This window comes from Nycticebus coucang, chromosome 13, assembly GCF_027406575.1.
Source record: "Nycticebus coucang isolate mNycCou1 chromosome 13, mNycCou1.pri, whole genome shotgun sequence".
Lineage (NCBI taxonomy): Eukaryota > Metazoa > Chordata > Mammalia > Primates > Lorisidae > Nycticebus > Nycticebus coucang.
In genome coordinates, this window is record NC_069792.1 from 13,600,783 (window position 1) to 13,623,686 (window position 22,904).

Sequence of the window (22,904 nt, forward strand, 5' to 3'; positions counted from 1 at the left end):
CCAGAAAGTATATTGCATTATAAATATATTCCTACAAAAGTTGATCCCTACATCATATATATGGATGGATATTTCTACATATATACAAGAATAACATTTTTGTGGATGGTGCCTTTTTTTTTTCTCATCATTTTCTTGGAGGAACTATCATTAATTTTTATTTTTTTTTATATATTTTTTATTTTATTTTTTCTATTTTTAACTTTTTCTTTCTTCTTTTTTAACTTTTTTATGAACACCACTTTTTGTTTTCTCCCTTCTCTCTTCCTCTTTTTCCCTTCCTATGATTTCAGAGAGTGCTAACATCAGATTTCCAGAGGGTTTTTTGTTTGTTTGTTTTGTTTCTATGTTTTTTATCCTTTTTTTCTTAATTATTTTATGATTATCATTATTTTATTGTAGTTGGGTTGTTTTTGTTGTTGTTGCTGTCTGTATGTCTATGTGTTTCTGATTGCTTGTACATCTGTGGGCTTGTGTGTCTGGTAGCCTTTTTATCTGTTTATTTGCTCATTTGGTCTCAATGATTTGGTGTTTGGACCTGCAATTCTGAGCTCCCAGCACTCCCCTCCACTCTTTCTCTGAGGTCTGGAGGCCTGTCCCCCAAGAGTCCAGATTCTTGGGTGATTGCTTGAGGGGTGTGGGCTGGGCCTGGACTTCAGCTGGTCAGTGCTGATTCTGTGGCATGGGAGTGAGGAGACTACAGTCAGCTGAGAGGGAACCACACCGGAGTGGCAGTGCCCAGAGGTGCAGAGCAGCAGCCATTTTGGGCAACAATACGGCCCACCCCTGGATATTCCAAAGCTACAACCCCTGTCTCCCTGGGCAAGCAAAGGAGGCTGGGCATCTTCTTAGATGGCAACCACTGTGGAACAGATCTGGGACTGAAACACAGGCCCCATGAGTAAAGGGTTCGCCTGTGGCGGTACCAGCATAGGTGGAGCATGGGGACTAGAAAACGCATGCGCAGAGCCAGGAAATTCCCAGGGCAGGGCTGACCCAGAGGACCACTTTCCTGAGCCTAAGACACACCCGGCCCTCAGTGGATCATCAGCCTATAGACAAAGGAAGGCAGGAGGCTAGAGCTGACCATGCTACGAATACAAACCTGCAGGAGTAAAGACAGGGCCTGAGGCACAGGTTCTGGGAACTCAAAACAAGTTTTTTTCCGCAGAGGAATTTAGCAGGGATAGAAACAAATTTCCACAAAGTTGTTCTGTTCTGTCAGTAACATCAATCAGGGGCTGGGCTGGAACTGAGTGAACACCCCCCAGCCTCCATCAAGCACCCGAGGTTGTCAGGCCTCACCACCCCCTGCTGCATAGAGGCAGAGCGCAGTGGCCTGGATGAGCAGATACAGATTTCCTTGTGATTCAGGCAGGTGCAAACCCCTGGGTATCTGCTCACTGGAGGCAAGTGAGTCACAGCCTTGCAGGACTATTAGTGACTGGGTGTGACAGAGGTGCAAGATGGGAAAGGAGGCATCAACCTTCCCAGACTACTCCATTTGCTGGGTGGGTCCTCCTGACTTCACGGAGCACCAGAGCAAGTCATATTTGAGTTGTCACCAGACCCCTGCAATCCAGTTCCTAGAGACCTTTGAAACTCTCACACCTGAGACAGGTGCTGACAGAGACAATTGATTTGGACCTTTTGAACTAAGCCATTCGCCTGAGGACTATTCAAGTGGTGTCCTCGGTGTGTGGTTGTAGGAAGGTTTGATTTTCCTTTTCCAATTGTTGCCTGTGGGGGGCAGGGTGACTTAATTGCTGGTATTTCTCCACAGTTGAGACTTCAACTTAGAGTAACCGTTTCACTAGGGTCGAACAGAGACCAGCTGAAAATAAGACAGAACCACTTAGCCCACCACACCAAACAGGTCCCCAGTTTCTCAGGCAGTAGCACTGTATGGGTCCTCAACAACGGGTCCTATGAGGGAAATTTATAGCACTATAAGGCTTCCTCCAGAGAACAGAAAGAGAGGAAGTTAACAACTTAATGAGACATCTCAAACAACTGGAAAACGTTAACAAATGGAAAAACATACCATGTTCATGGCTGGGAAGAATCAACATTGTTAAAATGTCCATATTACCCAAAGCAATATATAATTTTAATGCAATCCCTATTAAAGCTTCACTGTCATAATTTAAAGATCTTGAGAAAATAATACTTCATTTTACACGGAATCAGAAAAAACCTCGAATAGCCAAGACATTACTCAGAAATAAGAACAAAGCAGGAGGAATCACGCTACCAGACCTCAGACTATACTATAAATCGATAGTGATCAAAACAGCATGCTACTGGCACAAAAACAGAGAGTAGATGTCTGGAACAGAATAGAGAACCAAGAGATGAATCCAGCTACTTACCGTTATTTGATCTTTGACAAGCCAATTAAAAACATCCAGTGGGGAAATAATTCCCTATTTAACAAATGGTGCTGGGTGAACTGGCTGGCAACCTGTAGAAGACTGAAACTAGACCCACACCTTTCACCATTAACTAAGATAGATTCTCACTGGATTAAAGATTTAAATTTAAGACATGAAACTATAAAAATACTAGAAGAGAGTGCAGGGAAAACCCTTGAAGAAATTGGTCTGGGTGAGTATTTTATGAGGAGGACCCCCAGGCAATTGAAGCAGCTTCAAAAATACACTACTGGGACCTGATCAAACTAAAAAGCTTCTGCACAGCCAAGAACACAGTAAGTAAAGCAAGCAGACAGCCCTCAGAATGGGAGAAGATATTTGCAGGTTATGTCTCTGACAAAGGTTTAATAACCAGAATCCACAGAGAACTCAAACATATAAGCAAGAAAAGAACAAGTGATCCCTTTGCAGGCTGGGCAAGGGACTTCAGGAGAAACTTCTCTGAAGAAGACAGGCACACAGCCTACAGACATATGAAAAAATGCTCATCATCTTTAATCATCAGAGAATGCAAATCAAAACTACCTTCAGATACCATCTATCTTCAGCAAGATTAGCCCGTATCACAAAATCCCAAGACCAGAGATGTTGGTGTGGATGTGGAGAAAAGGGAACACTTCTACATTGCTGGTGGGAATGCAAACTAATACATTCCTTTTGGAAAGATGTTTGGAGAACACTTAGAGATCTAAAAATAGATCTGCCATTCAATCCTATAATTCCTCTACTAAGTATATACCCAGAAGACCAAAAATCACATTATAACAAAGATATTTGCACCAGAATGTATACGGAAGCCCAATTCATAATTGCTAAATCATGGAAAAGCCCAAGTGCCCATCGATCCACGAATGGATTAATAAATTGTGGTATATGTACACCATGGAATATTATGCAGCCTTAAAGAAAGATGGAGACTTTACCTCTTTCATGTTTACATGGATGGAGCTGGAACATATTCTTCTTAGTAAAGTATCTCAAGAAAGGAAGAAAAGGTATCCAATGTACCTAGCCCTACTATGAAACTAATTTATGGCTTTCATATGAAAACTATAACCCAGTTATAACCTAAGAATATGTGGAAGGGGGAGAGGCAGGGGAGGGAGGGGGCAGGATGGGCGGAGGGAGGGGGATTGGTGGGATTACACCTGCGGTGCATCTTACAAGGGTACATGTGAAACTTAGTAAATGTAGAATATAAATGTCTTAATACAATAACTAAGAAAGTGCCAGGAAGGCTATGTTAACCAATGTGATGAAAATGTGTTAAACTGTTTGTAAAACCAGTGTATGGTGCCCCATGATCGCATTAATGTACACAGCTATGATTTAATATTAATAAAAAAAATTAAAAATTTATAAATTTGGAAAGGGAACTTTCTTATAAAAGATTACAGCCTGCCAAATGGCCCTCCTGGAAACATGTACTTCACGGAAGCAAAGGAGGAGACAGGAATTTACGCTGAACAGATTGGCCAAGTACACATGTTCAACAGGTTGTAGGAGGGGCTTGTAAATATTCCTGAATATTTACTGCATAAACCCGTATGTGTACTGCATAAACCCGTACATTACCTCTGCCCCTTGTTCACATTGGGGTGGAGACGTAACATTTGAATTTATTACAGTTAGGCTCTACCCATCAAAAGAGGAAGCAGAGACAGGAAGGTACCTGGGTGCATAGTCTCTATAAACTGGCCAGAGCCAGTCCATTGTTGGTGGTCTCTTATCAGGAGAAGTTATTGAAATCATCTCTTACCCAACTAAAACTATAGCTATGGTTTTTGGAATAGGAAGTCAGTTAGTCTGGGTCTCACCATGAGCAGCAGTTATTTCAAAATTGCTTATCTTGAGGCCAGTACTTGATTAGTTGCTAGAGAAAAAGAAAAACCTCATGGCAGCTAGAACATAGTTTATATTCTAAGTGTAGCGGTGCATGACTTAAGCCCTGCCTGGCATGGCCTTAGGTCTTGTTTATAACTTGGTATCTTGTTTCCACAAAGAGTCTGTTCCATCAGTCTTATGGAACATTTTAACATTAATGCGGCTGTTCTTTCTAAACTGCAAAAGGGAGGGGGTATAATGAGACGTGTATGACCTTGCATTTTGTTTTGGGCAGGAACTTGGGTTTTAAGGTTTCTTTAGAGTCCCCATGGCCAAGAGGAGGGCCCTTTAGTCAGTCAGTTGGGGGACTTTGGGTTTTATTTTTAGTTGTAATAATACTTGCAGTAATCTTCCCCGTAAATTGTCTTAGCACCAGTCAACATGTGAAGCTTATCATTAGAATAACAGAATCTCAGTATCCAGTTCAAATGCTACCAAATTGTGAAAAAAAAAAACACTAAAAACAAAAAGTTGTGTTTAATTTTAGTATCTGCAGGGTGGCACCTATGGCTCAAAGGAGTAGGATGCCAGCCCCATATGCTGGAGGTGGCAGGTTCAAGCCCAGCCCCAGCCAAAAAGTGCAAAAAAAAAAAGAAAAAATATTAGTCTGCAAAATTCTGTACAGCTATCCAATAGGATTCTAATTGAAGAATTTGCCATTATTAAAGTCTGGCTTGATACAACATAAGAGACTATGATGTAAGACAAATGTTGTGGGTGTGATTTTTAAAAAGCAAAGTGTAACTTCCATTAGTTTTTAATGACCAAACTTAGTCTTTCTTCTTCATAGTAGTCAGCTGGAGGAAAACTCAGCCAGCTGAGTAATTTCTCAGACACATCAGGCGTGAGCACAGGGAGTAGTTCTGAGGTCAGTATTAATGTGGCAGTGTGGGCTGGGAACAGTAGGGGTAGACATCCACTTTTCTTCCCTGTCTTTCCTGTTGGCATCCTCTGAGCTGTGTAAGAGTCTCATTGTGGCCACTGTGGGACCATCCTGCTCTTGGCTGTCAGCACTCCACGTGTGCATTACAGAGATCCCAGGGCTCCACACCAGTTTCCTGAGCATCATAACTATTGCTTCACTTCCTCTGTCTTCTGCAATCACACAGATGTCTCTGTGGCTGGCCGTAATTCAGAGTCATATACAGAAGACAATTCTGGGACAAATAATTCCAACTTAGATAAATTGGCACAGTACAAAATCACTACAATTTTTAATAATAAAACTAAGATGTGATTCTTTCGAAAGTAGCCCATGCAATTTAAATGCCGCAGCAATTTAATACTCATCACCATTCGTTTTAAAAGTATCTAAACAAGTTTTAATTCGCAATTGAAATTTTAAACCATTCCATTTTCTTTGGGGACATGTATTTTCATTTTACTTCCCCCATAAAATTCTGTCCTAATATAATATATTTAGTCTTATCTTTTTTGCTTAGTTTGTATTTCTGCAGTAAGAAAAAAATGTACATTGAAATTTCATTTTTTAACTTCTTTTTTTAGTCTCAAAAAATAGACAACTAATGTTTATAAATAAAAGTAAAAGATAATTTCAAAAAAAAAGATATCCAGACCAAGCAGAATGATTTTGAAATATTTCTTCTTTTTTCTATTGTCTACAAGATTTGGCATGATCTGTTTTTTGAAATTTCATTCTTAGTGTTATCTTTGCATGAATAAGAGTTCTTAATTTGTATAGTTCAGTTATTAATCTTAAATCTTAAATTAGAGAGTGTTGTTATTAGTGCTTTTTGCATGCCTTTTAAGAAGTCTTCACCTCGCAAATCCATGAAGGTGTTCCTCAATATTATTTATTTAGCATGTCACATTTTGGATCTATTAATTTTCAAGTATCATGTGAGACAAAAATCAACATTCTTCTTTTCTTCCATATTCATATTCAGTTGACCCCAAACCCTTAATTTAAGAAAATTATCCGTGGGCGGCGCCTGTGGCTCAAGGAGTAGGGCGCCGGTCCCATATGCCGGAGGTGGCGGGTTCAAACCCAGCCCCGGCCAAAAACTGCAAAAAAAAAAGAAAATTATCCGTGCTTTATTGCATTATGATGACATCATTGCCATAAATTGAGTAGGCCTGTTTTTTAATTCTATCGTGCTTCATTTATCTTTTTCTTCTTGTACAATAGCAAACGCTCTTAATTACTATAATTTATTTGCAATAAATTACTGATATCTGGTAGTATAAGTAATTCAACATGGTCCTTTTTCAAGAATGTCTTGGCCTTTTTCCATAAATTTTAGAATCAGCCTTTTAGTTAAACTGCTGAAATCCTTATTGGGCTTTCTTTGAATGTGTAGATTAATTGCTCTACAGTTCAACTGGTATCTTTACAATATACAATATACCATGGCAAATTGTGATGTAAGTATAAAACAGAAAAAACAAAAAAGTGACAGAGATAGAACGTGTGCAGAGGATTGACATTATAGATAAAGTAGTTGAGATGTATGGAAAACGATGTTTAGCAATCTTATTATTAAAAATTATTTTTAAAGTACTATTAGTTGCTGAATCAGTTAGGTTCTTCTTCAATTACTTTGGAAGCCAAAAATTGAGAAACCCCTACCTTGTCCTTAGTAGCTAATACTTTATCATCATCATAGAAAATTAAAATTGTCATTTTCTTCGGTGCCCTGAAGGCTTTTATCCTCCAGAGAGATGCACCAAGGTAAGACCCCAGATGGCTGAGACAAAGACCCTCATTGCTAAGGGGCAAGGAAGTTGTGGAAGTAGATGAGAGAACCAAGGTCCAGAATGCCCACAGGTACTTCTTCAAGGTACTCACATTTTGGAATTAAGGCTCAGACCACTCTGCATGCCCGCACACCATTCGGGAGCACTTACATTGCCTTGGAGCACATATGTCCTGTTTGTAACTACTGGTCTCTTATGGCCTCTCCTCTCCACCCCCAGGGTGAGAAAGAGTGGGGATCCCTGACAAGGCTGGGGTGGTTTCCACCCGCCAGACGCTATTCTCAGTGTTTGCAGACCAAATTAGCACATCTTCTTTCCACATCAGAACCCAAGGCTAAGCGGGACAAGACAGAGTGAGGAGAGTCTGCTCTGCTGTACACAACCGGGAAGTGGTAAAAATGTTGCAAAGCTCTGCGCTGGCCAGTGCAGCCCCTGGGACCGCACACTCCCCTCTCCAGCCGGCACTGACTCATCACTGAGCATCTCCTGAGTCCCCTGTGCTTCCCTTCTTCAGTTTCATGTGCCTTCTGAAGGTGGTAGAGATTTTAAGCTTCCTGAATCAGAAAAAGAACAACAAAGAATAGCCACAAGGCTGGCACTTGGGTGCCAGCTCTTAAGAGTCATAGAGTTATTTTAAGCAGGTGGGAGCACAGCCCCAACCACCCACTCTGGACATCAGCCATGTTTTAGGGCATTGTCATGTCCAGTGTGTTCAGCAGACCCATCAGGGGGGCTGCAGAGGCTGCTTGGTGTGCTGTGAGTGCCCTGACCCCCCTGTGGTTTGACATCGCAGGACATGCCTTCTGGAGACAGCAGCAGAGCAGATGACATTGCCGAGCTGCTCGTTCCCTGGTAACACCAGCAGAGTTTAGCTGCCAGTTACCCCTGAATAACTCCTAAGAGCCCTCATTAGCATGGGGTGCTGCAAAATCCTCTCTGCGGTCTTTTAAGGGCCTCTCTGTGTGAACTAAGTTGACAGCAAACCTCTTCCCCAGCTTTTTTCTTATGAATTCATATCACAGAACAAATAAATCACAATGCTTCGATGTTTGAATTCTTCAAGATCTGGACAATGTTTTCTGAAGACTCTATTGCTGGACTTGGCAACTTGTAAAATAAATGCTTACCAGAAAGCCCTGGAACCTACAGAGCAGGAACAGTGTTGGACCAGAAAGCAAGCTCAGAATCCGCATGTTAACAGGTCCTTGTCCTCCTGAGTCTTGTCTTTTCTGAGTTAAACGCAGTGTTACCTACCAGGCCTGTGTGTTCCTATATTCAGTGACAATGCACATGTGACAAGGACGGAGCAGAAAAACAATCACCCACATTCTGGGTATTTGGTGAATGTAGTTAAACCAGGAACATAAATGACAGCTTGAGTGCTCCCCAGAAACGGCATGTTTCAGGTGAAGCTGAAGTCCAAGTCAAAGCTCTAAATCTGACATTCTTAACCTGGAGTCCATAAAGCCAATGGGCTGTGAACTCCATGAAATAATATGGTAATAGTTTCAGGGATATAGACACATGTACTTTTTTTTCTTTTACAAAGGGGTTCCATTATAAGGTCATAAAATAAGTCTGTGATACTAAAAATAATAAGAGCTATAACTAAATGCTTTTGAAACCTTACGATTTTCAATCCTCTCCCCTGCGTTACTCCTTTAGCAAACACCTGCTGAATGCCTTGCAATTCCGTGGTGCCGTGACATTCCATGGTGCCGTGACATCGGCTTTAGGGAAATAAACATGAATGCAAGATCACAATTTTTAATGCTAGCAGAAAAAAAGAAAATTACTATATTTGAACTAGGCACTCTCCTACATACTGAGTACAGTTTCTTACTAATCTGCACGGTAAATCTACTGGAAGTCACCATGAACCATGATGGAAGGATTTATTTTCTAAAAATGGTCACAGTGATATTTCCTATCAAATTTCCCCATCAAGAAGTAGAGTTTTATTCCCTTCTCTTGAACCCAGCCTAGTGTGGCAACTATCCTGACTCAGAGTTAGGTGGAAGTGGCTCTGAGTGACTGTTCAGGCTAGGTCAGAGAAGGTGACAGGTGACACAGCTTCTGCCTGGCTATCTAGAGTCACTTGGAACCCAACTACCATTTTGCGAGGAAGCCCAGGCCACATGGAGAGGCCTGTGCAGAGAGCAGCAAGGTCTCCAGCCCTCAGCTCCAGCTGAGCAAGCAGCTAAAACCCAGCACCAAGTGGCCAGCCGTGAGAATGAGGCACCAGGGAGGCTGCCCCTCCAGCCTCCTGCAGTGAGTCCCTGTCAGCACTGCGTGAAACAGAAATAAACTTGTCCTGCTGAGCTCTGCTCAAATGTGTCAGTTCACGAGCAAAATAAATGATGATGATTATTTTAAGCCACTATTACGGGGTGATTTGTCATGCAGCAATAGATAACTACTAGAACAAGCCACATGTCCATGTGAGCTGCTGTCACTCAGAGGTTAAATAATTTGCCCACAGTCCCCAAGCTAGTGGGTGATAGAACTGGAATTCTAAACCAGATCTGCCTGATGTGTTCTGTAAAACCAACACAAGAGGATAGAAGAAAAAGTTTTACCTCTATGACTCTGTATATCTTCAAATAAAAAGAAATTTGAAGGAAAAAAAGGCAAAGTGTTAATATTTGTTTAATCCTAAAGGTGGGGATTCTGGTGGCCATTATTTTATATTCTATGTTTTTCTGTATATCAGAGATGTTTTATGACTTCAAACTAACTTTTCAAAGATAGAAACAAAAAAAAAATTATTCGATTTGAAAATGCATTTAACTAAAACCAAACATGTATGCAATTAAGGTCAGACATGAAAAGTAAATTAATGTAACCTAATTGTATACACCCTCGTAGCAAGCCGAAAAAAAGTAAATTCAACTTCAAATTGAGTAAAATTACCATACTTTATAAAATCAGAATTATCACCAATGCAATGTCTGGGTGTGGAAAGAAGAGCTTGTTTTTGTCTGCTCAGCTCAAACCTGTCTTCGCTCATCTAACTGTTAGTCCACAGCCTCATGCACTTGCCATGAGCTTTTAGCTCAGAAGAATCTTGAAAATCCAAAATGACATGCATAGCTGTGGAGGAAAATAACTCCAGCCCCCACCAGAAGATCCATATATTGATTCTGGATTTACTGTAAGCCCCAGAAGCATTTGAATAAAAGAAGAAAAACATTAGCACTTAGACTGCCTCTGAGAAACACAGGGATATTCTCAGAACTGAGGGTGATTCTTCCCACCGCCCCCAAAGGGCTGGAACTTCAACTCCACGTGGCATGTAGTAATTATTTCTCATATGAATCTTCCGGGTTGAAAACCAGCCACCCCACACACGCTGTCTCCTGCACAACAGCAGAGAGGTAGGGAGTAGCCATCGCGTTCCACTCTTCTTTGCTTCTGTGTGAAGTCAGGCAGCTTTGCAATGGCTAAGCCGGGAATTGCGTCCATAGTGCAGAATTATCCAAAGGAAACTTCATTTATGGCCTGAAGTGTCCTGTAGACAAGTAGAAAAGTTGCAGTTGGCTGTGCATCTTTGACAACTGGGAAACAAGTCTGTATTTGTACAGTAAGAAGTTGCCATAAATCTAGAGTAACTCTGTCATTCCTCCAGTTCAGGGAGAATCCTTGTCAGGAATTGGCCGTGACTAGAGTGAATAATGGCAAAGACATTCTGTTACAAGTAACATTATTTCTTCCAAGAAGTTGTTTGGCTGTACTATTGGAAATGGGCCCGGGAATTGTATTTGAAAGGCGTGCAAACAAAGGGGCTTCCCGGCTGCAGGCTCTCCCCGCGGGAGCCTTGATGGTAACACCTCACTTTCCGGGAACGAGGATAGTGATAACTAACTTTCCTGGACGGTTGAAGGCAGCTCTTAATTGTGTTGACTTTTTTTTCACACTCCCAGGCTCTGCTCAATAAAGTACACAGAATCCAGCTTCACTGGCCTGTGTGACCCCAGCATCCATCTCTCCTGCTAAAGACCCTGGATATAGAGTTCTTGCTGTCAGAGTGACAGATACCATCGCCTGTTCCCATTCTAACCTGCCTTTCTAGTACCTTTGAAAACCTTTTCATGCCTCTTTCTTTTCTTGTTTCATTGAAATTCATCCTCATATTTCTGCTGAAGAAATTACTTAATTCAGCACCTTTTCTCCTTCTATCTTTTTCATGAAAGTGAATTTTAAAAGGAAATTTTTTTCTTTACTCCTTACTGGTGAAATATGACTGTCTTTTTTTTTTTTTTTTTTTTGTAGAGACAGAGTTTCACTTTATCACCCTCAGTAGAGTGGCATCACAGCTCACAGCAACCTACAACTCCTGGCTTAGGCAATTTTCTTGCCTCAGCCTCCCGAGTAGGTGGGACTACCAGTGCCCGCCACAACACCTAGCTATTTTTTTGTTGCAGTTTGGCCGGGGCCGGGTTTGAACCCACCACCTCTGGTATATGGGGCCGGCGCCCTACTCACTGAGCCACAGGCACCACCCCATGACTGACTTTCTTAAACATAACTCAAAGCTAAAGTTCTTTTCTACTGAGTTGTTTTCATGTCTTTTGTTAGGACTTTTGCTATTTTCAGTTTTTTCGTTGTTTTTAAAACATTTTACGTAATTAACAAAAAGCCTTTCAGAAATCTATAAATTTGTCTTCTAGAATTGATCCTTTACTTGACCTGTCATCCTACTCCAGGATACTGAAACAGTTGGTATGTGCATAACAACCTTTTTCTTTTTGGAGATGGGGTCCTATTCTGTCATCCAGTCTGACAGCTCACTGCAGCCTCGAACTCCTGGGCTCAAGCAATCCTCTCACCTCAATTTTCCAAGTAGCTGGGACTACACACTCTGCTTACCATGCCCAGATAGATTTTTCTATTTTTCTGTGTAGGGACAAAGATCTTACTGTGTTGCTCAGATAGGTTTTGGACTTCTGGGCTCAAACAATTCTCCCTTCTCAGACTCCCAAAGTGCTAGGATTATAGGAATGAGCCATTGTGCCCAGCCAACAAATATTTATAATATGAAAACATCATCATCTTGTGGACCTATAGGCTTCTGTTGTTAAAAAGCTTCACTGCTATGTCCCACATAGCAAGAATTCTTGATGTTTTCAGTTTCTTCATTACCTACTTTTCTTTTTTTTTTTCTTCATTACCTACTTTTCAATAGTCCTCCTTACTAGTTAAATATTTTTTGAAGTCTTATCTAGTTTAGAACCGTGGTAATTGGTTTTTCCTACATGTGATATTTTACTTCATGAGATTTACAAAATTTACATCACAGTGTAACTCTGATATGCACAGAGTGTGGCTCATGGATGGCACCAATGACTGTAGTGAGCACGTGTCCTACTTTGGTGGAAGAAGCCCCTGCTTATACAAGTGGCCCTGGCATCTTATCTGGTTTAGACTTAGTCCTAGATTTTTCAGTCATCAAATCAAATGTTATTTTAATAGTCATATTCAGAGAATCTTGAATGGGTAAATAGACAAATGTTTTCAGTTTCTGGCATAGTCTTGCTGAGGCGTGTGAGATGTCAGATGCATGAGCAACAAACAGAATTCTCCTTTTTTCCCCTTCTTTTTAGAATCCCCTCCTTTTAATGTAAAGTTAAACCTGTAAGAAAAACACCAGCACTGCTCTCTTTTCCATCAAGCGTAAAAGACACAGCATAACTAGCAGCTTCCTTTCAGGGGCAGCTCACAAGGTGATCACTCAGAAAGAAGGTACTTGGATGGAGTGGTGGACTTGGCTTATGCCTCGGCTAGAGGTGAGAGAGACACAGTGAGCTGGACACCCACCAACAACTATCCCCACCCAACTATAGCCAACAGGGCCAGTGGAAAGCTCCTAAAGTGTGGGTCAGTGCGTTTATTCATTACGAGTTAAAACAGTGATACCAATTTTTATACTAGTTATAATACTGTTTTATACTAGTTATATATCAGTTCATTGGATGTTTTCCACAGACCACCAGTTAATTTATTTTCAATAATGATTTCTTTCTTTCTTTCTTTCTTTTTTTTTTTTTTTTTGAGACACAGTCTCACTCTGTTGCCCTAGGTAGAGTGCTGCGGTGTCATAGCTCACAGCAACCTCAAACTCCTGGGCTCAAGAGATCCTCTTACCTCAGCTTCCCAAGCACCTAGGGATACTGGCACCCACCACAACAGCTGGCTAGTTTTTCTATTTTTAGTACAGGTAGAGTCTCACTCCTCCTCAGGCTGGTCTCAAACTCCTGAGCTAAAACAATCCACCTGCCTCAGCCTCCCAGAGTGCTGGGATTACTGGTGTGAGCCACCACACCCAGCCAGTGATTTCTTATTTTTAAATTCAATTGACAGAATCACCGTAAACCTCTTAGATGCTCATTCTGTCCAAGTCAAAACTCTGATACTAATTTGAATGTTGTGGTAATTCAATAAAAGGTAAAGATTAAAGATAAAATTATTTATTTTGTGGAAATAATACAGATCCAAATTTTGGTGGAGCACAACATATGATTAAAAAAAAGAAAAAACTCTTCTAGATCAGCCTTGGCAAAGAATTTTTGAAGATGAACCCAATGGCAATCACGGCAACAACAAAAATAAATGAACGGGTTTTGACTATATTAAAAGGCTTCTGCACACCAAGGAAATAATCAACAGAGCAAATAGACAACTTGTAGAGTAGAAGAAAATATTCACAAGCTGTATATTCAATAAAGGCCTTAGAGCCAGAATCTCAAGCAAATCAGCAAGAGAAAATCAAATCCATCAAAAAGTGGGAAAAGGATATATACAGAAGTTTTTCAAAAGAAGATAGACAAATAGCCAACTAATTTAGGGGGAAAATCCTCAACATCATTAATCATTAGGGAAATGTAAATTCAATGAGATACCTTACCCTTGTTAGAATGGCTTTTATTAAAAAGTCAAAAAAGTATAGATGTTGGCATGGATGCAGAGAGAAGAGTGGGACTGCAAGTTAGGGCAACCTCTGTGGGAAACAATATGGACATACCTAAAAGAACTAAAAGTGGGACTACCATTCGATCCAGCAATCCTACTACTGGGTATCTACCCAAAGGAATAGAAGTCATTTTGTCAAAAAGACACCTGCACTTGAATGTTTACTGAAGCCCAGTTCAACTCAGAATTGCAAAGATGTGGAATCAACCCAAGTGCCCATCAATTCATTAGTGGAGCAATAAAATATGGTATATGCGTACCACGGAATACTACTCAGCCATGAAGAAGGATAACTTAATGTCTTTTGCAACAATTTGGATGAGATGGAGACCACTATCCTAACTGAAGTATCTACAGAATGGAAAAACAAACACCACATATTAACACACTCACTGCTAAATTGGAACTAACTTTAGAGCACACATGTGCTCAGAAGGAGGGAAAAGTCATTGGAAATCAGTCAGTGGGTAGGGGGAGAAGTGGAAGGGCAAAATCTTACCTAATGGGTATAATGAACACAATTCTGGTAATAAGCATATTTATAACTGTGACTCAAGCATTACAAAAGTGATCCATGTAACCACAAATATTTGTACTCCCATAATAATTTGAAATGAAAAATTAAATAAAATTAAAAATGTAAAAATAACAAAAACAAAGTATTATTACTAAATTAGAAGACATATGAAGCAGAAATGTATTTGGAGTCCAGGTGCACAGGGAACTTATATGTGCATCTCAATAAAGACTCAATAATTTAACAGTGAAAATAAAAACTCTGAGTGTTTTCAAAACGTCTATACATACGTATATGCACACACTTAGAGTAAATGAACTAGAATGTTGTGGTGATGAGGCTGATAGTGAAAATTAATAAAAAGAAATTCAACATGATAGAATATAGTTTCTTTCTTTCCTTCTCTTCATCAATCGAGTTAAGATTATATTTCAGCCTTCAAAAAAATTACTACGTAAATCAAACTACATTTCTTACAATGGTTGTGAGTACTTTTATAAATGAATCTTCTACATGTCAGTTGCATTACAATCAAAATCAATTGAAAACATAAATTGATTATTCAACAAACAAAGCACTCCAAAAAATCAGCTTTCCAAGCTTTTAGCAAATTGCCGTCATTGGGAGATTATAGAAAGGAAAACATTGAAATGTATCCCTACAAAAGCAAATGAGGAAAAAATAATGAGAACTCAAATGTTATATAAGATTTAATTTTATAGTTCTCCTTTGAAATATCTTGACTTAAGAAAGCTTTCGTGATGGAGCACCTGTTTTTAATTGGACAAATGTTCTGCACCAAAACAAATAGACATTGATTTGAGAAGACTTAAAATTTTACAGCATCTACATTTAGTGAAAAGACTCATATCGATATAATTTATGGATTTCATCCTATAAAAGTTTTGCCAGGGAAAGATACTGTGTCTAGAGGCAAAATGAAAGTGCCTGAGAAGGCTCCGCACCTGCAGCTCAAGGGTCTAGGGCGCCAGCCACATACACTGGAGCTGGCAGGTTCAAATCCAGGGTGTGCCTGCCAAATGACAACTACAACCAAAAAGAAAAAAAAAAAAAAATAGCCAGGCATTGTGGCAGGCACCTGTAGTCCCAGCTACTTGGGAGGTTGAGGAGAGAGAATCGCTTAAGCCCAAGAGTTTGCGGTTGCTGTGAGCTGTGACACCACAGCACTCTACCCAGGGCAACAGCTTGAGACTCTGTCTCAAAAAAAAAAAAAAAAAGAAAAAGTACCTGAGAAAATATTGGGACTAACATATATTACATATACCCTCTATTTAACAAATATTCTTGTATTTACTTCCTCCATTAAAAGTGTTATGATTTACAGAGTAAGTTAAGATGTCAGTGATCCCAGATGTACTAACCACACAGACAGACTTTGGACAATATTGCAAAAAAATTAATAAGACTGATGAAACTGTATTATACATACACACACACACATATATATATATATTCTTCAAAAAAATACTAGTGGCATGATGTATGAGAGACAAGCATAACTAAAGATCCAAGTACATGAATTTATACCAAAAAGTATGATTCTGTTAACGTTACTGTTCAGTATTCAAGTGGTCACTATAAAAAAATACTTTTTTTCTTTTGCTTTGATACATATATTTTGTTTTTGAATAATTTTATTTTGAATATAATTTCCAATTGAACCAATTTATTCACAAATGCATAGGTTCATTATGTATTTGTAACATCCTCTTTAACTTCCACATGTACCTGTAAATTATCTGATCATTCAATTGTCAATCAATGTGATCTTCCTTCCAAACTCCCACCCCTTGTTGACCAGCTTAGGGGAGAGGATACTTGATTAAATATCCAAGCTGATAAAAACTTAGTCTAATACGATTGTTTAAATCGTCTCTTTAGGCACTGCTATTTCTTTGGCAGGAAATGCATATTTTCAGTGTCTCAGGTTGGCACGCACCCTTCTCACTGCTTCTCTCATTAAGGTTGAGTCCAAGTGACTTATACGACCTGGAAGAAAAAGAAGAAGCTTCAGGCTTCTCGGGCCTGGGGTGATTACTTGGAAGTGGTTCCCTGCTGTGTGGTTTCTGGGTACTCTGCAGGCTGCCAAAGCTCAAGTCTACACACTGAGCTGGTGAAGCTCTGCTTATCCCTAACTCACTTCAACTCCTCCAAAGGAGGTAAGAGAACAGAGCAGGTCAGGGAGTTGGCAAGAATGCCCAGAGCTAGTCAAGACTTCAGTTGAACTTGTAGGCTAATTCATCGTTCTCTCTTTCTCTCTCGCCCTCTCTAAATCACAGCTCATTGAAATGCTTACCTTGAATTGAAGAAACTATACAGTCTTTGCATAGTGTGTGTATGAACAAACACACACACACACTCCTGAGAGTTCGATATTCCTATATGCCTATATGTGAATGTGAGTGTTATAATACAACCGAACTTGGTCTAAAGTAATTGCTATTTTTAATGAACCATAAAATAGGAGAAACAAAGATCATCTGTGTATATTAGAATTGGGGGGAAAGAGATTGAGGCCTTGATCAAAACAAAAAGAAATTAGAATGAATATTGGAAAGACTAGGAGTCTACACAGACTGCAAGACAAATACCATGTTATCAGAGAGGAAAGGAAACCTTTGCAAAAGGCAGACAGACACCCATTTCTCAAGGGTAGCTTAAGCACAAAGGCGTGGAAATGGATTATGTGGCTTCTTAAAGACCTTTTCTAAGAGTGCAATAAATATTCTAGAGGAAAATGTGGATCCTGGCAAAAAGAAGAGAAAGTATGTCTTTTCATATATAGACAGAAAGGGCATATCTGTGTGCCTGTGTAATAAGACAAACACATTTCTTTTAAGCCCATGTTATTTAACATTGCTTTTTTTTTTTTTACTGAAACCAATAACAACTGACTTTTCAGACCCTAAGAGTCCTAGTTCTTTGTGTGTTTCTTAAAATTTCCCCCTTTTTAGATCACGGACCATATTTCTAGTAATCCCTGATATGAAACATTTTTTCCATTTTCTGGTAAACAGATACCTGTGTTGATCTTATTTTTAATGTATTCTACTTCAGACGTTTAGTATTATGTGCTTCTTTATTTACACCCTTATTCATATTGGGCTATGTTATATTTTCAGTTGATTTCATAGGTGGACTTGATACACACTCCTACTACCAGGATCATGTTGAGTTAAAGCCTGTTAAACCTGTAAGTAAAGGTGTGATGATACGAAAAATATTAATCCTTCTAACTTGGCCCAAACTAACCAAACCTGAAATAATTTGAATCTACTGCTACTAATCACTGGTTTAATTTTCCACTCATATAGAAACACACCTTTCACATGTAACCCAACATTATCATTATTATTATTCATTCCAGAAGTGTTTTGAAGTAGGTGACATGGTGTCTATTTCTAAAATAATAATTTATTGTATTTAACCTATCAATAGCTGATTGCCAAGTTGAAAAAAAAAAAAAGAGATTATTTAGTCTGCAGAAGTGAAGGCTAAGTATGTGTATGGGGGCAGCACAGCCGGGTGGGAAGGGGAAAGAGATGTAGGGTGAATCCTGGCTCCCCACGTGGGGTCTGAGCTGCCTTCCTTCCCATCTCTGAGGCTTGTTCTAACATCCCTAACAAGGTTTCATGGAATAGGGAATGGATTCAATGGGATAATATCTGTATAAAATATGTGTTTATACTGTCTATAAAGCTGTTACTGTTCTAGTAATCAAATATTTGACTAACAAATTCAGGAATAAGTTTTCTATGTCCCTACAGGACATAAAAGGAAGTTAAACAATGACAACAACAAAAAATAAAAACAGAAGAAAACAAAAAAACACCTAAAACTAGATAGATTTCCATTGAGTATAAGGAAAGAATCTTGGTCACCTGATTGGTAAAATGCTAGAAAACATGGAAATAAATACAGTGACTCCATTCCTAGAAAACTTTAAGTAGTAAATAGACAACTGTATAAAATAGTAATAGCTACTACATATCACATAGTAAGTACTTTGCTCATTTAGTTCTCATGAAAATGCTGTAAGGTACTAGGTAATAGTCATTACCTAGAGGTCAGGTAGAGGCCAGGCAGCTTTTTCAATGTCCCATTACAGGTCAGTCACAGAGCTGGGAGAGCTGGCCATGTCACCCAGCCCGATGGGACGGACTCACTTCAAGGACCTTCCTGTGTTTTCGGTCCAATGTTCTGTAGTCCGGGGGTGACAGAGGAGATTATATAAAACAGCTCTGCTGCCTCTGTGCCACGGGGGTTCTTGCCCAAATCTGCAACCCCCACATCCAGCATCTTTAGGGAACAAAGCTCTGAGAAGCCTGTACAGGCTTCTCTGCCTTCTCAGGTTAAATTAATTTTATTCTGGCAGAATGGTCTAAAGTAAACATAGCTCACAGCCTACGCAAATCAGCACTGTGTTTGTCACATGATAGATGTTTAAATAAATTCTGGCTTCTTAAAGCAAATCCAGTGTGGGAAAACATTTACCCTGTATAACACTCTAGCCAAGTACTCCCCACCTTGTTCTTGACTCAGCTACCGAGTCCTCGTCAATGAGGTGCTCCAAAAGTTGGTACTGGTGGATTTGGAGAACTTGGCAGTGATTGTGACAATAATAAGATGATGAGTGTGTTGGAAGTGAGAAAAGAACTAAAACAGTGCCCACTGGCGACGTGGAGAGTCTTTATATATTTGTTATGTGATAAGAGGATGATGAATGATTTCTTTCATCTCCACTGTGGGAGAAAACAACTCACCAGAGAAACAGCAACATGAGAAATGGTGCAATGTAAGAGAGATCTTTCTATTAGGGAAGGTTATTAACAACTGCCATTGACACATGTTGATAATGGAATCTCCTTTCTTGAATGACTTCTTTAAAAGATGGACCTCCATGTACCTATATACCCTAAAAGGGTGTTCTGCGGCCTGGCCCAGGGGGAAGTGACTTCAACTTCATGTTCTTTAAACTCACTTCCACCTCTGTGAATCAAGAACACATAAAACATCCTTTTAAGATCACGCAAAAGACTTTGATCAACTCCGCTCTCTCCTCAAAGGGTTTTCTCCATATCCCTGTTCACACTGACCTCGCACCATTTTAGCTGAATGTAGCATGAACTACAGGCTACTGCTTTAACAGGAAGCAGGAGAACACATTTCTGCTTTGACACATTATGCATATTATCATGTCAGACAAATATGGATTGCCTTTCAACCACAAAGGAAGCGGGAATCCGAAAGATCAAACTAAGCCTGGATTGAAATCATTGTTCATGAAACAGTTTAAGAGGTCAGTATTTGCACTCCCCACCACGGGGCAAATCCTGTGGCATTTATCCCGTCAGCGTGTGCCAGCCTGCTTGATTTCCTTTAATGAGGCCTTTGTACTGATTCCACCGTACCCAGCTCAATGATACCATATCTCCAAGCAGCAACAGCTTGGAGAAAAATCCAGCCTCCTGTACTAACTTGCTAGAGAGGAAAGCGAACCCTGGTTTTTAACTTTCATTAGGCCTAGTGAATCTCCATGGAGTACAAAGCCAGGTTTTATGAAGAAACCACTTTGTGAAGGGAATCAGAACAATCGTTAGCATACTGCCAGGCACATGTATGTGAATAGTTTTTAATAATATATGGGTAGTTACAAGCCAACAGTCCATTCCCTGGTAATACTGCAGAACAATGCAAGAAGCCTTAATTCTCCTGACTGTGTCACTGCCCCTAATCACAAACCGTACCTTGCAAGGGCCCCTAATGAATTGTGTGTGAATGAATATACTGGCAGTGGGGTTGTGATAGGGATGACAGGTTCATACACAGATTTGGTCTTTCATCCTTTCTTTCTCTCTTTTTAATATAATGATATCAAACTATCAAGGATCACTGGTTACGTGAATCAGTTTAGTGTGATTTACTGCCACCATCCTGGGTGCTGGAGATGCAAAGACAAATAATACTTGAGCTTTTACCTTCAGCAACTAATGACATAGGAGGGGACCTTCATAGAAATAGATGTCAAACGATGTCCTCAAGGCAATGATATGCAGAAAGCACAATGGCTACATCTCCTTTGGTGATGAAAAGCTTCCCTGGGAAATGATGCTTGAACCAACTTTGTAAGAGGCTGAGGAGTTTATTAAAGCAGAAGAAGAGAGGCCCCTTTGAAGACCATTTGGCGGTTTCTTACAAAACTAATCACACTCCTACCGTATGATCCAGCAACAGAGCTTCTTGGTATTTACCCAAAGGTGTTGAAAATTTGGTCCACACAAAATCCTGCACAGGGATATTTATAGCAGCTTTATTCATGATTGCTAAAGCATGGTGAAGAACCAAGGTGTCCCTTAATAGGTAAAGGCAGGGACTGTGGCACATCCAGACAATAGGATATTATTCAGGGCTAAAAAGAAATGAGCTACCAATAAAAAGATCTGGAGGAGCTTAATTGATATTACTCAGTGATAGATGCCAAACTGAGAAGGCTATGTCCTATATGCTGCCAACTGTATGACATTTTGGAAAAGACAAAACTACAGAGACAGAAATAAGGTCTGGGTTGGGGGCAGGGGAAGGATGACCAGGCAGAGCACAGAAATGTTTAGAAACTACTCTGGGTGATACTGTAATGGTGGGTACATGTCTTTATACATCAGTTCAAACCCACAGGACGTACAGCACCCAGCATGAACTCTAATGTAAACTTTCGGGGATAGTGATGTGTTGATGCTGGTTCATCTGTAGTACTAAATGCACCCACTCGGGGGTGGGGGGTGCACTGGGGCAGGGAGTGGATGGGAACTCTCTATCCTTCTGCTAAATTTTGCTATGAACCTAAAACTGCTCTAAAAAATCGTATTAAAGTCACAATATAACAAAGACATCTGTACCAGAAAGTTTATTGCAGCCCAATTCATAATTGCTAAGTCATGGAAGAAGCCCAAGTGCCCAATGACCCACAAATGGACTAGCAAAGTGTGGCACACGTATACCACGGAATATTATGCAGCCTTAAAGAAAGATGGAGACTTTACCTCTTTCATGTTTACATGGATGGAGCTGGAACATATTCTTCTTAGCAAAGTATCTCAGGAATGGAAGAGAAAGTATCCAATGTACTGAGCCCTACTATGAAACTAAATTATAGCTTTCACATGAAGCCTATGACCCAACTATAGCACAAGACTATGGGGAAAGGGCCAAGGAAGGGGAAGGGAGGGGGGAGGTTTTGGTGGAGGGAGAGTAATGTGTGGGGCCACATCTATGGTGCATCTTAATGTACACAGCTATGATTTAACAATAAAAATAAATAAACTTAAAAAAATAAAATAAAATAAAAATAAAAAATCATATTAAGAAAATAAAGTGGAGAAAGAGAACAGGTGTCCCCTGCAGGGAGGCTGATTTTTCTTGGCTGTTCTACAGAGGACAAAAATGAAGCTCCCGACTGTCCAATCTGGTGTTTGCCATGGTTCTCACATAAAATGCGTGACTGAGTAAGGGAGCAGATCCTAAACAGAGCAGGAGTCTTACTAGCTAAGAAACCTTCAGCACCATTGCTCTCCCATCGAGATGGTGTTGTTCTTCCTGCCTAAAGCTGCTGTCTGGGTCTGGCTTGGGGACAGGTCATGGGAAGCCTGAGCTGGGGTCCATCATCTTACCACAGCTGTCCACCTGGCGTATAACTCTCCCCCTAACTGCAGCTGGGTCTCCACCAGGATCTCAGTGACTCCGGGGTCACGGATGCCTCTTCCTGATAGCACCTCCCATGAGAGGCCTGAGCAAGGACAGCTCTTTCTTAAGACACAGAGTCTTTGGTCAGCAGTGGCTTTGATGAGGACACCCACACTTCGGCTTACAGTTGAGGCAGAGTAGTGCTGAGCAGGGAGGGCTAACAAAAGCAGATGTGCCCCTCAGGAGGAAAAATAACAAGGCATAAACCCGCGCGGCTGTGACAGGGATACTGGATTTCAGGGAGCACCACAGTGCGTAGACAGATTAGAGTCTGTCAAAATCATGACCGCTGTATTTCCATCAAAATGGTTAGCAACTGGGTAGTGAGAAGATTAAGCTCCATGTAGCAGTAATTCTTCGCATGAAAGTGATTAGACCAAAGCAGTTTATCAAAGGGAGACAGCAGCAGAAATTCCACGACTGAGTTCTGCAGCAAAGGTAGGGCTACGTCTGATTCTGTTGGAAATTTCCAGGAGAAAGACGCCCCAGGACTGCAGTTAAGAAAGACTTGATAAGCAAAGCTGACCCTGAGATTCCCCCACCACTTTCAGCAAATCTTTTTTCGAAGGTTTCCAAGTAAGAACTTGACTTTTCTCTGGTATCTTGACTAGTCTGATTGC

The 22,904-nt window shown here is 40.3% G+C and overlaps 1 protein-coding gene across 2 annotated transcripts in view; it reads left to right on the forward strand.

Moving 5' to 3' along the window:
- Positions 1-22,904, forward strand: part of NKAIN3 (sodium/potassium transporting ATPase interacting 3) — a 650,435-nt gene that overhangs the window by 621,139 nt on the left and 6,392 nt on the right. Inside the window, exon 6 of one of the 2 annotated variants that reach the window (XM_053559475.1) lies at positions 17,667-17,737. The exons of the other annotated variant lie outside the window; for it this stretch is intronic. Coding sequence (XP_053415450.1) covers positions 17,667-17,737 — 71 coding nt within the window. The remainder of the gene's footprint in view (positions 1-17,666; positions 17,738-22,904) is intronic. 2 annotated transcript variants of the gene reach the window in all.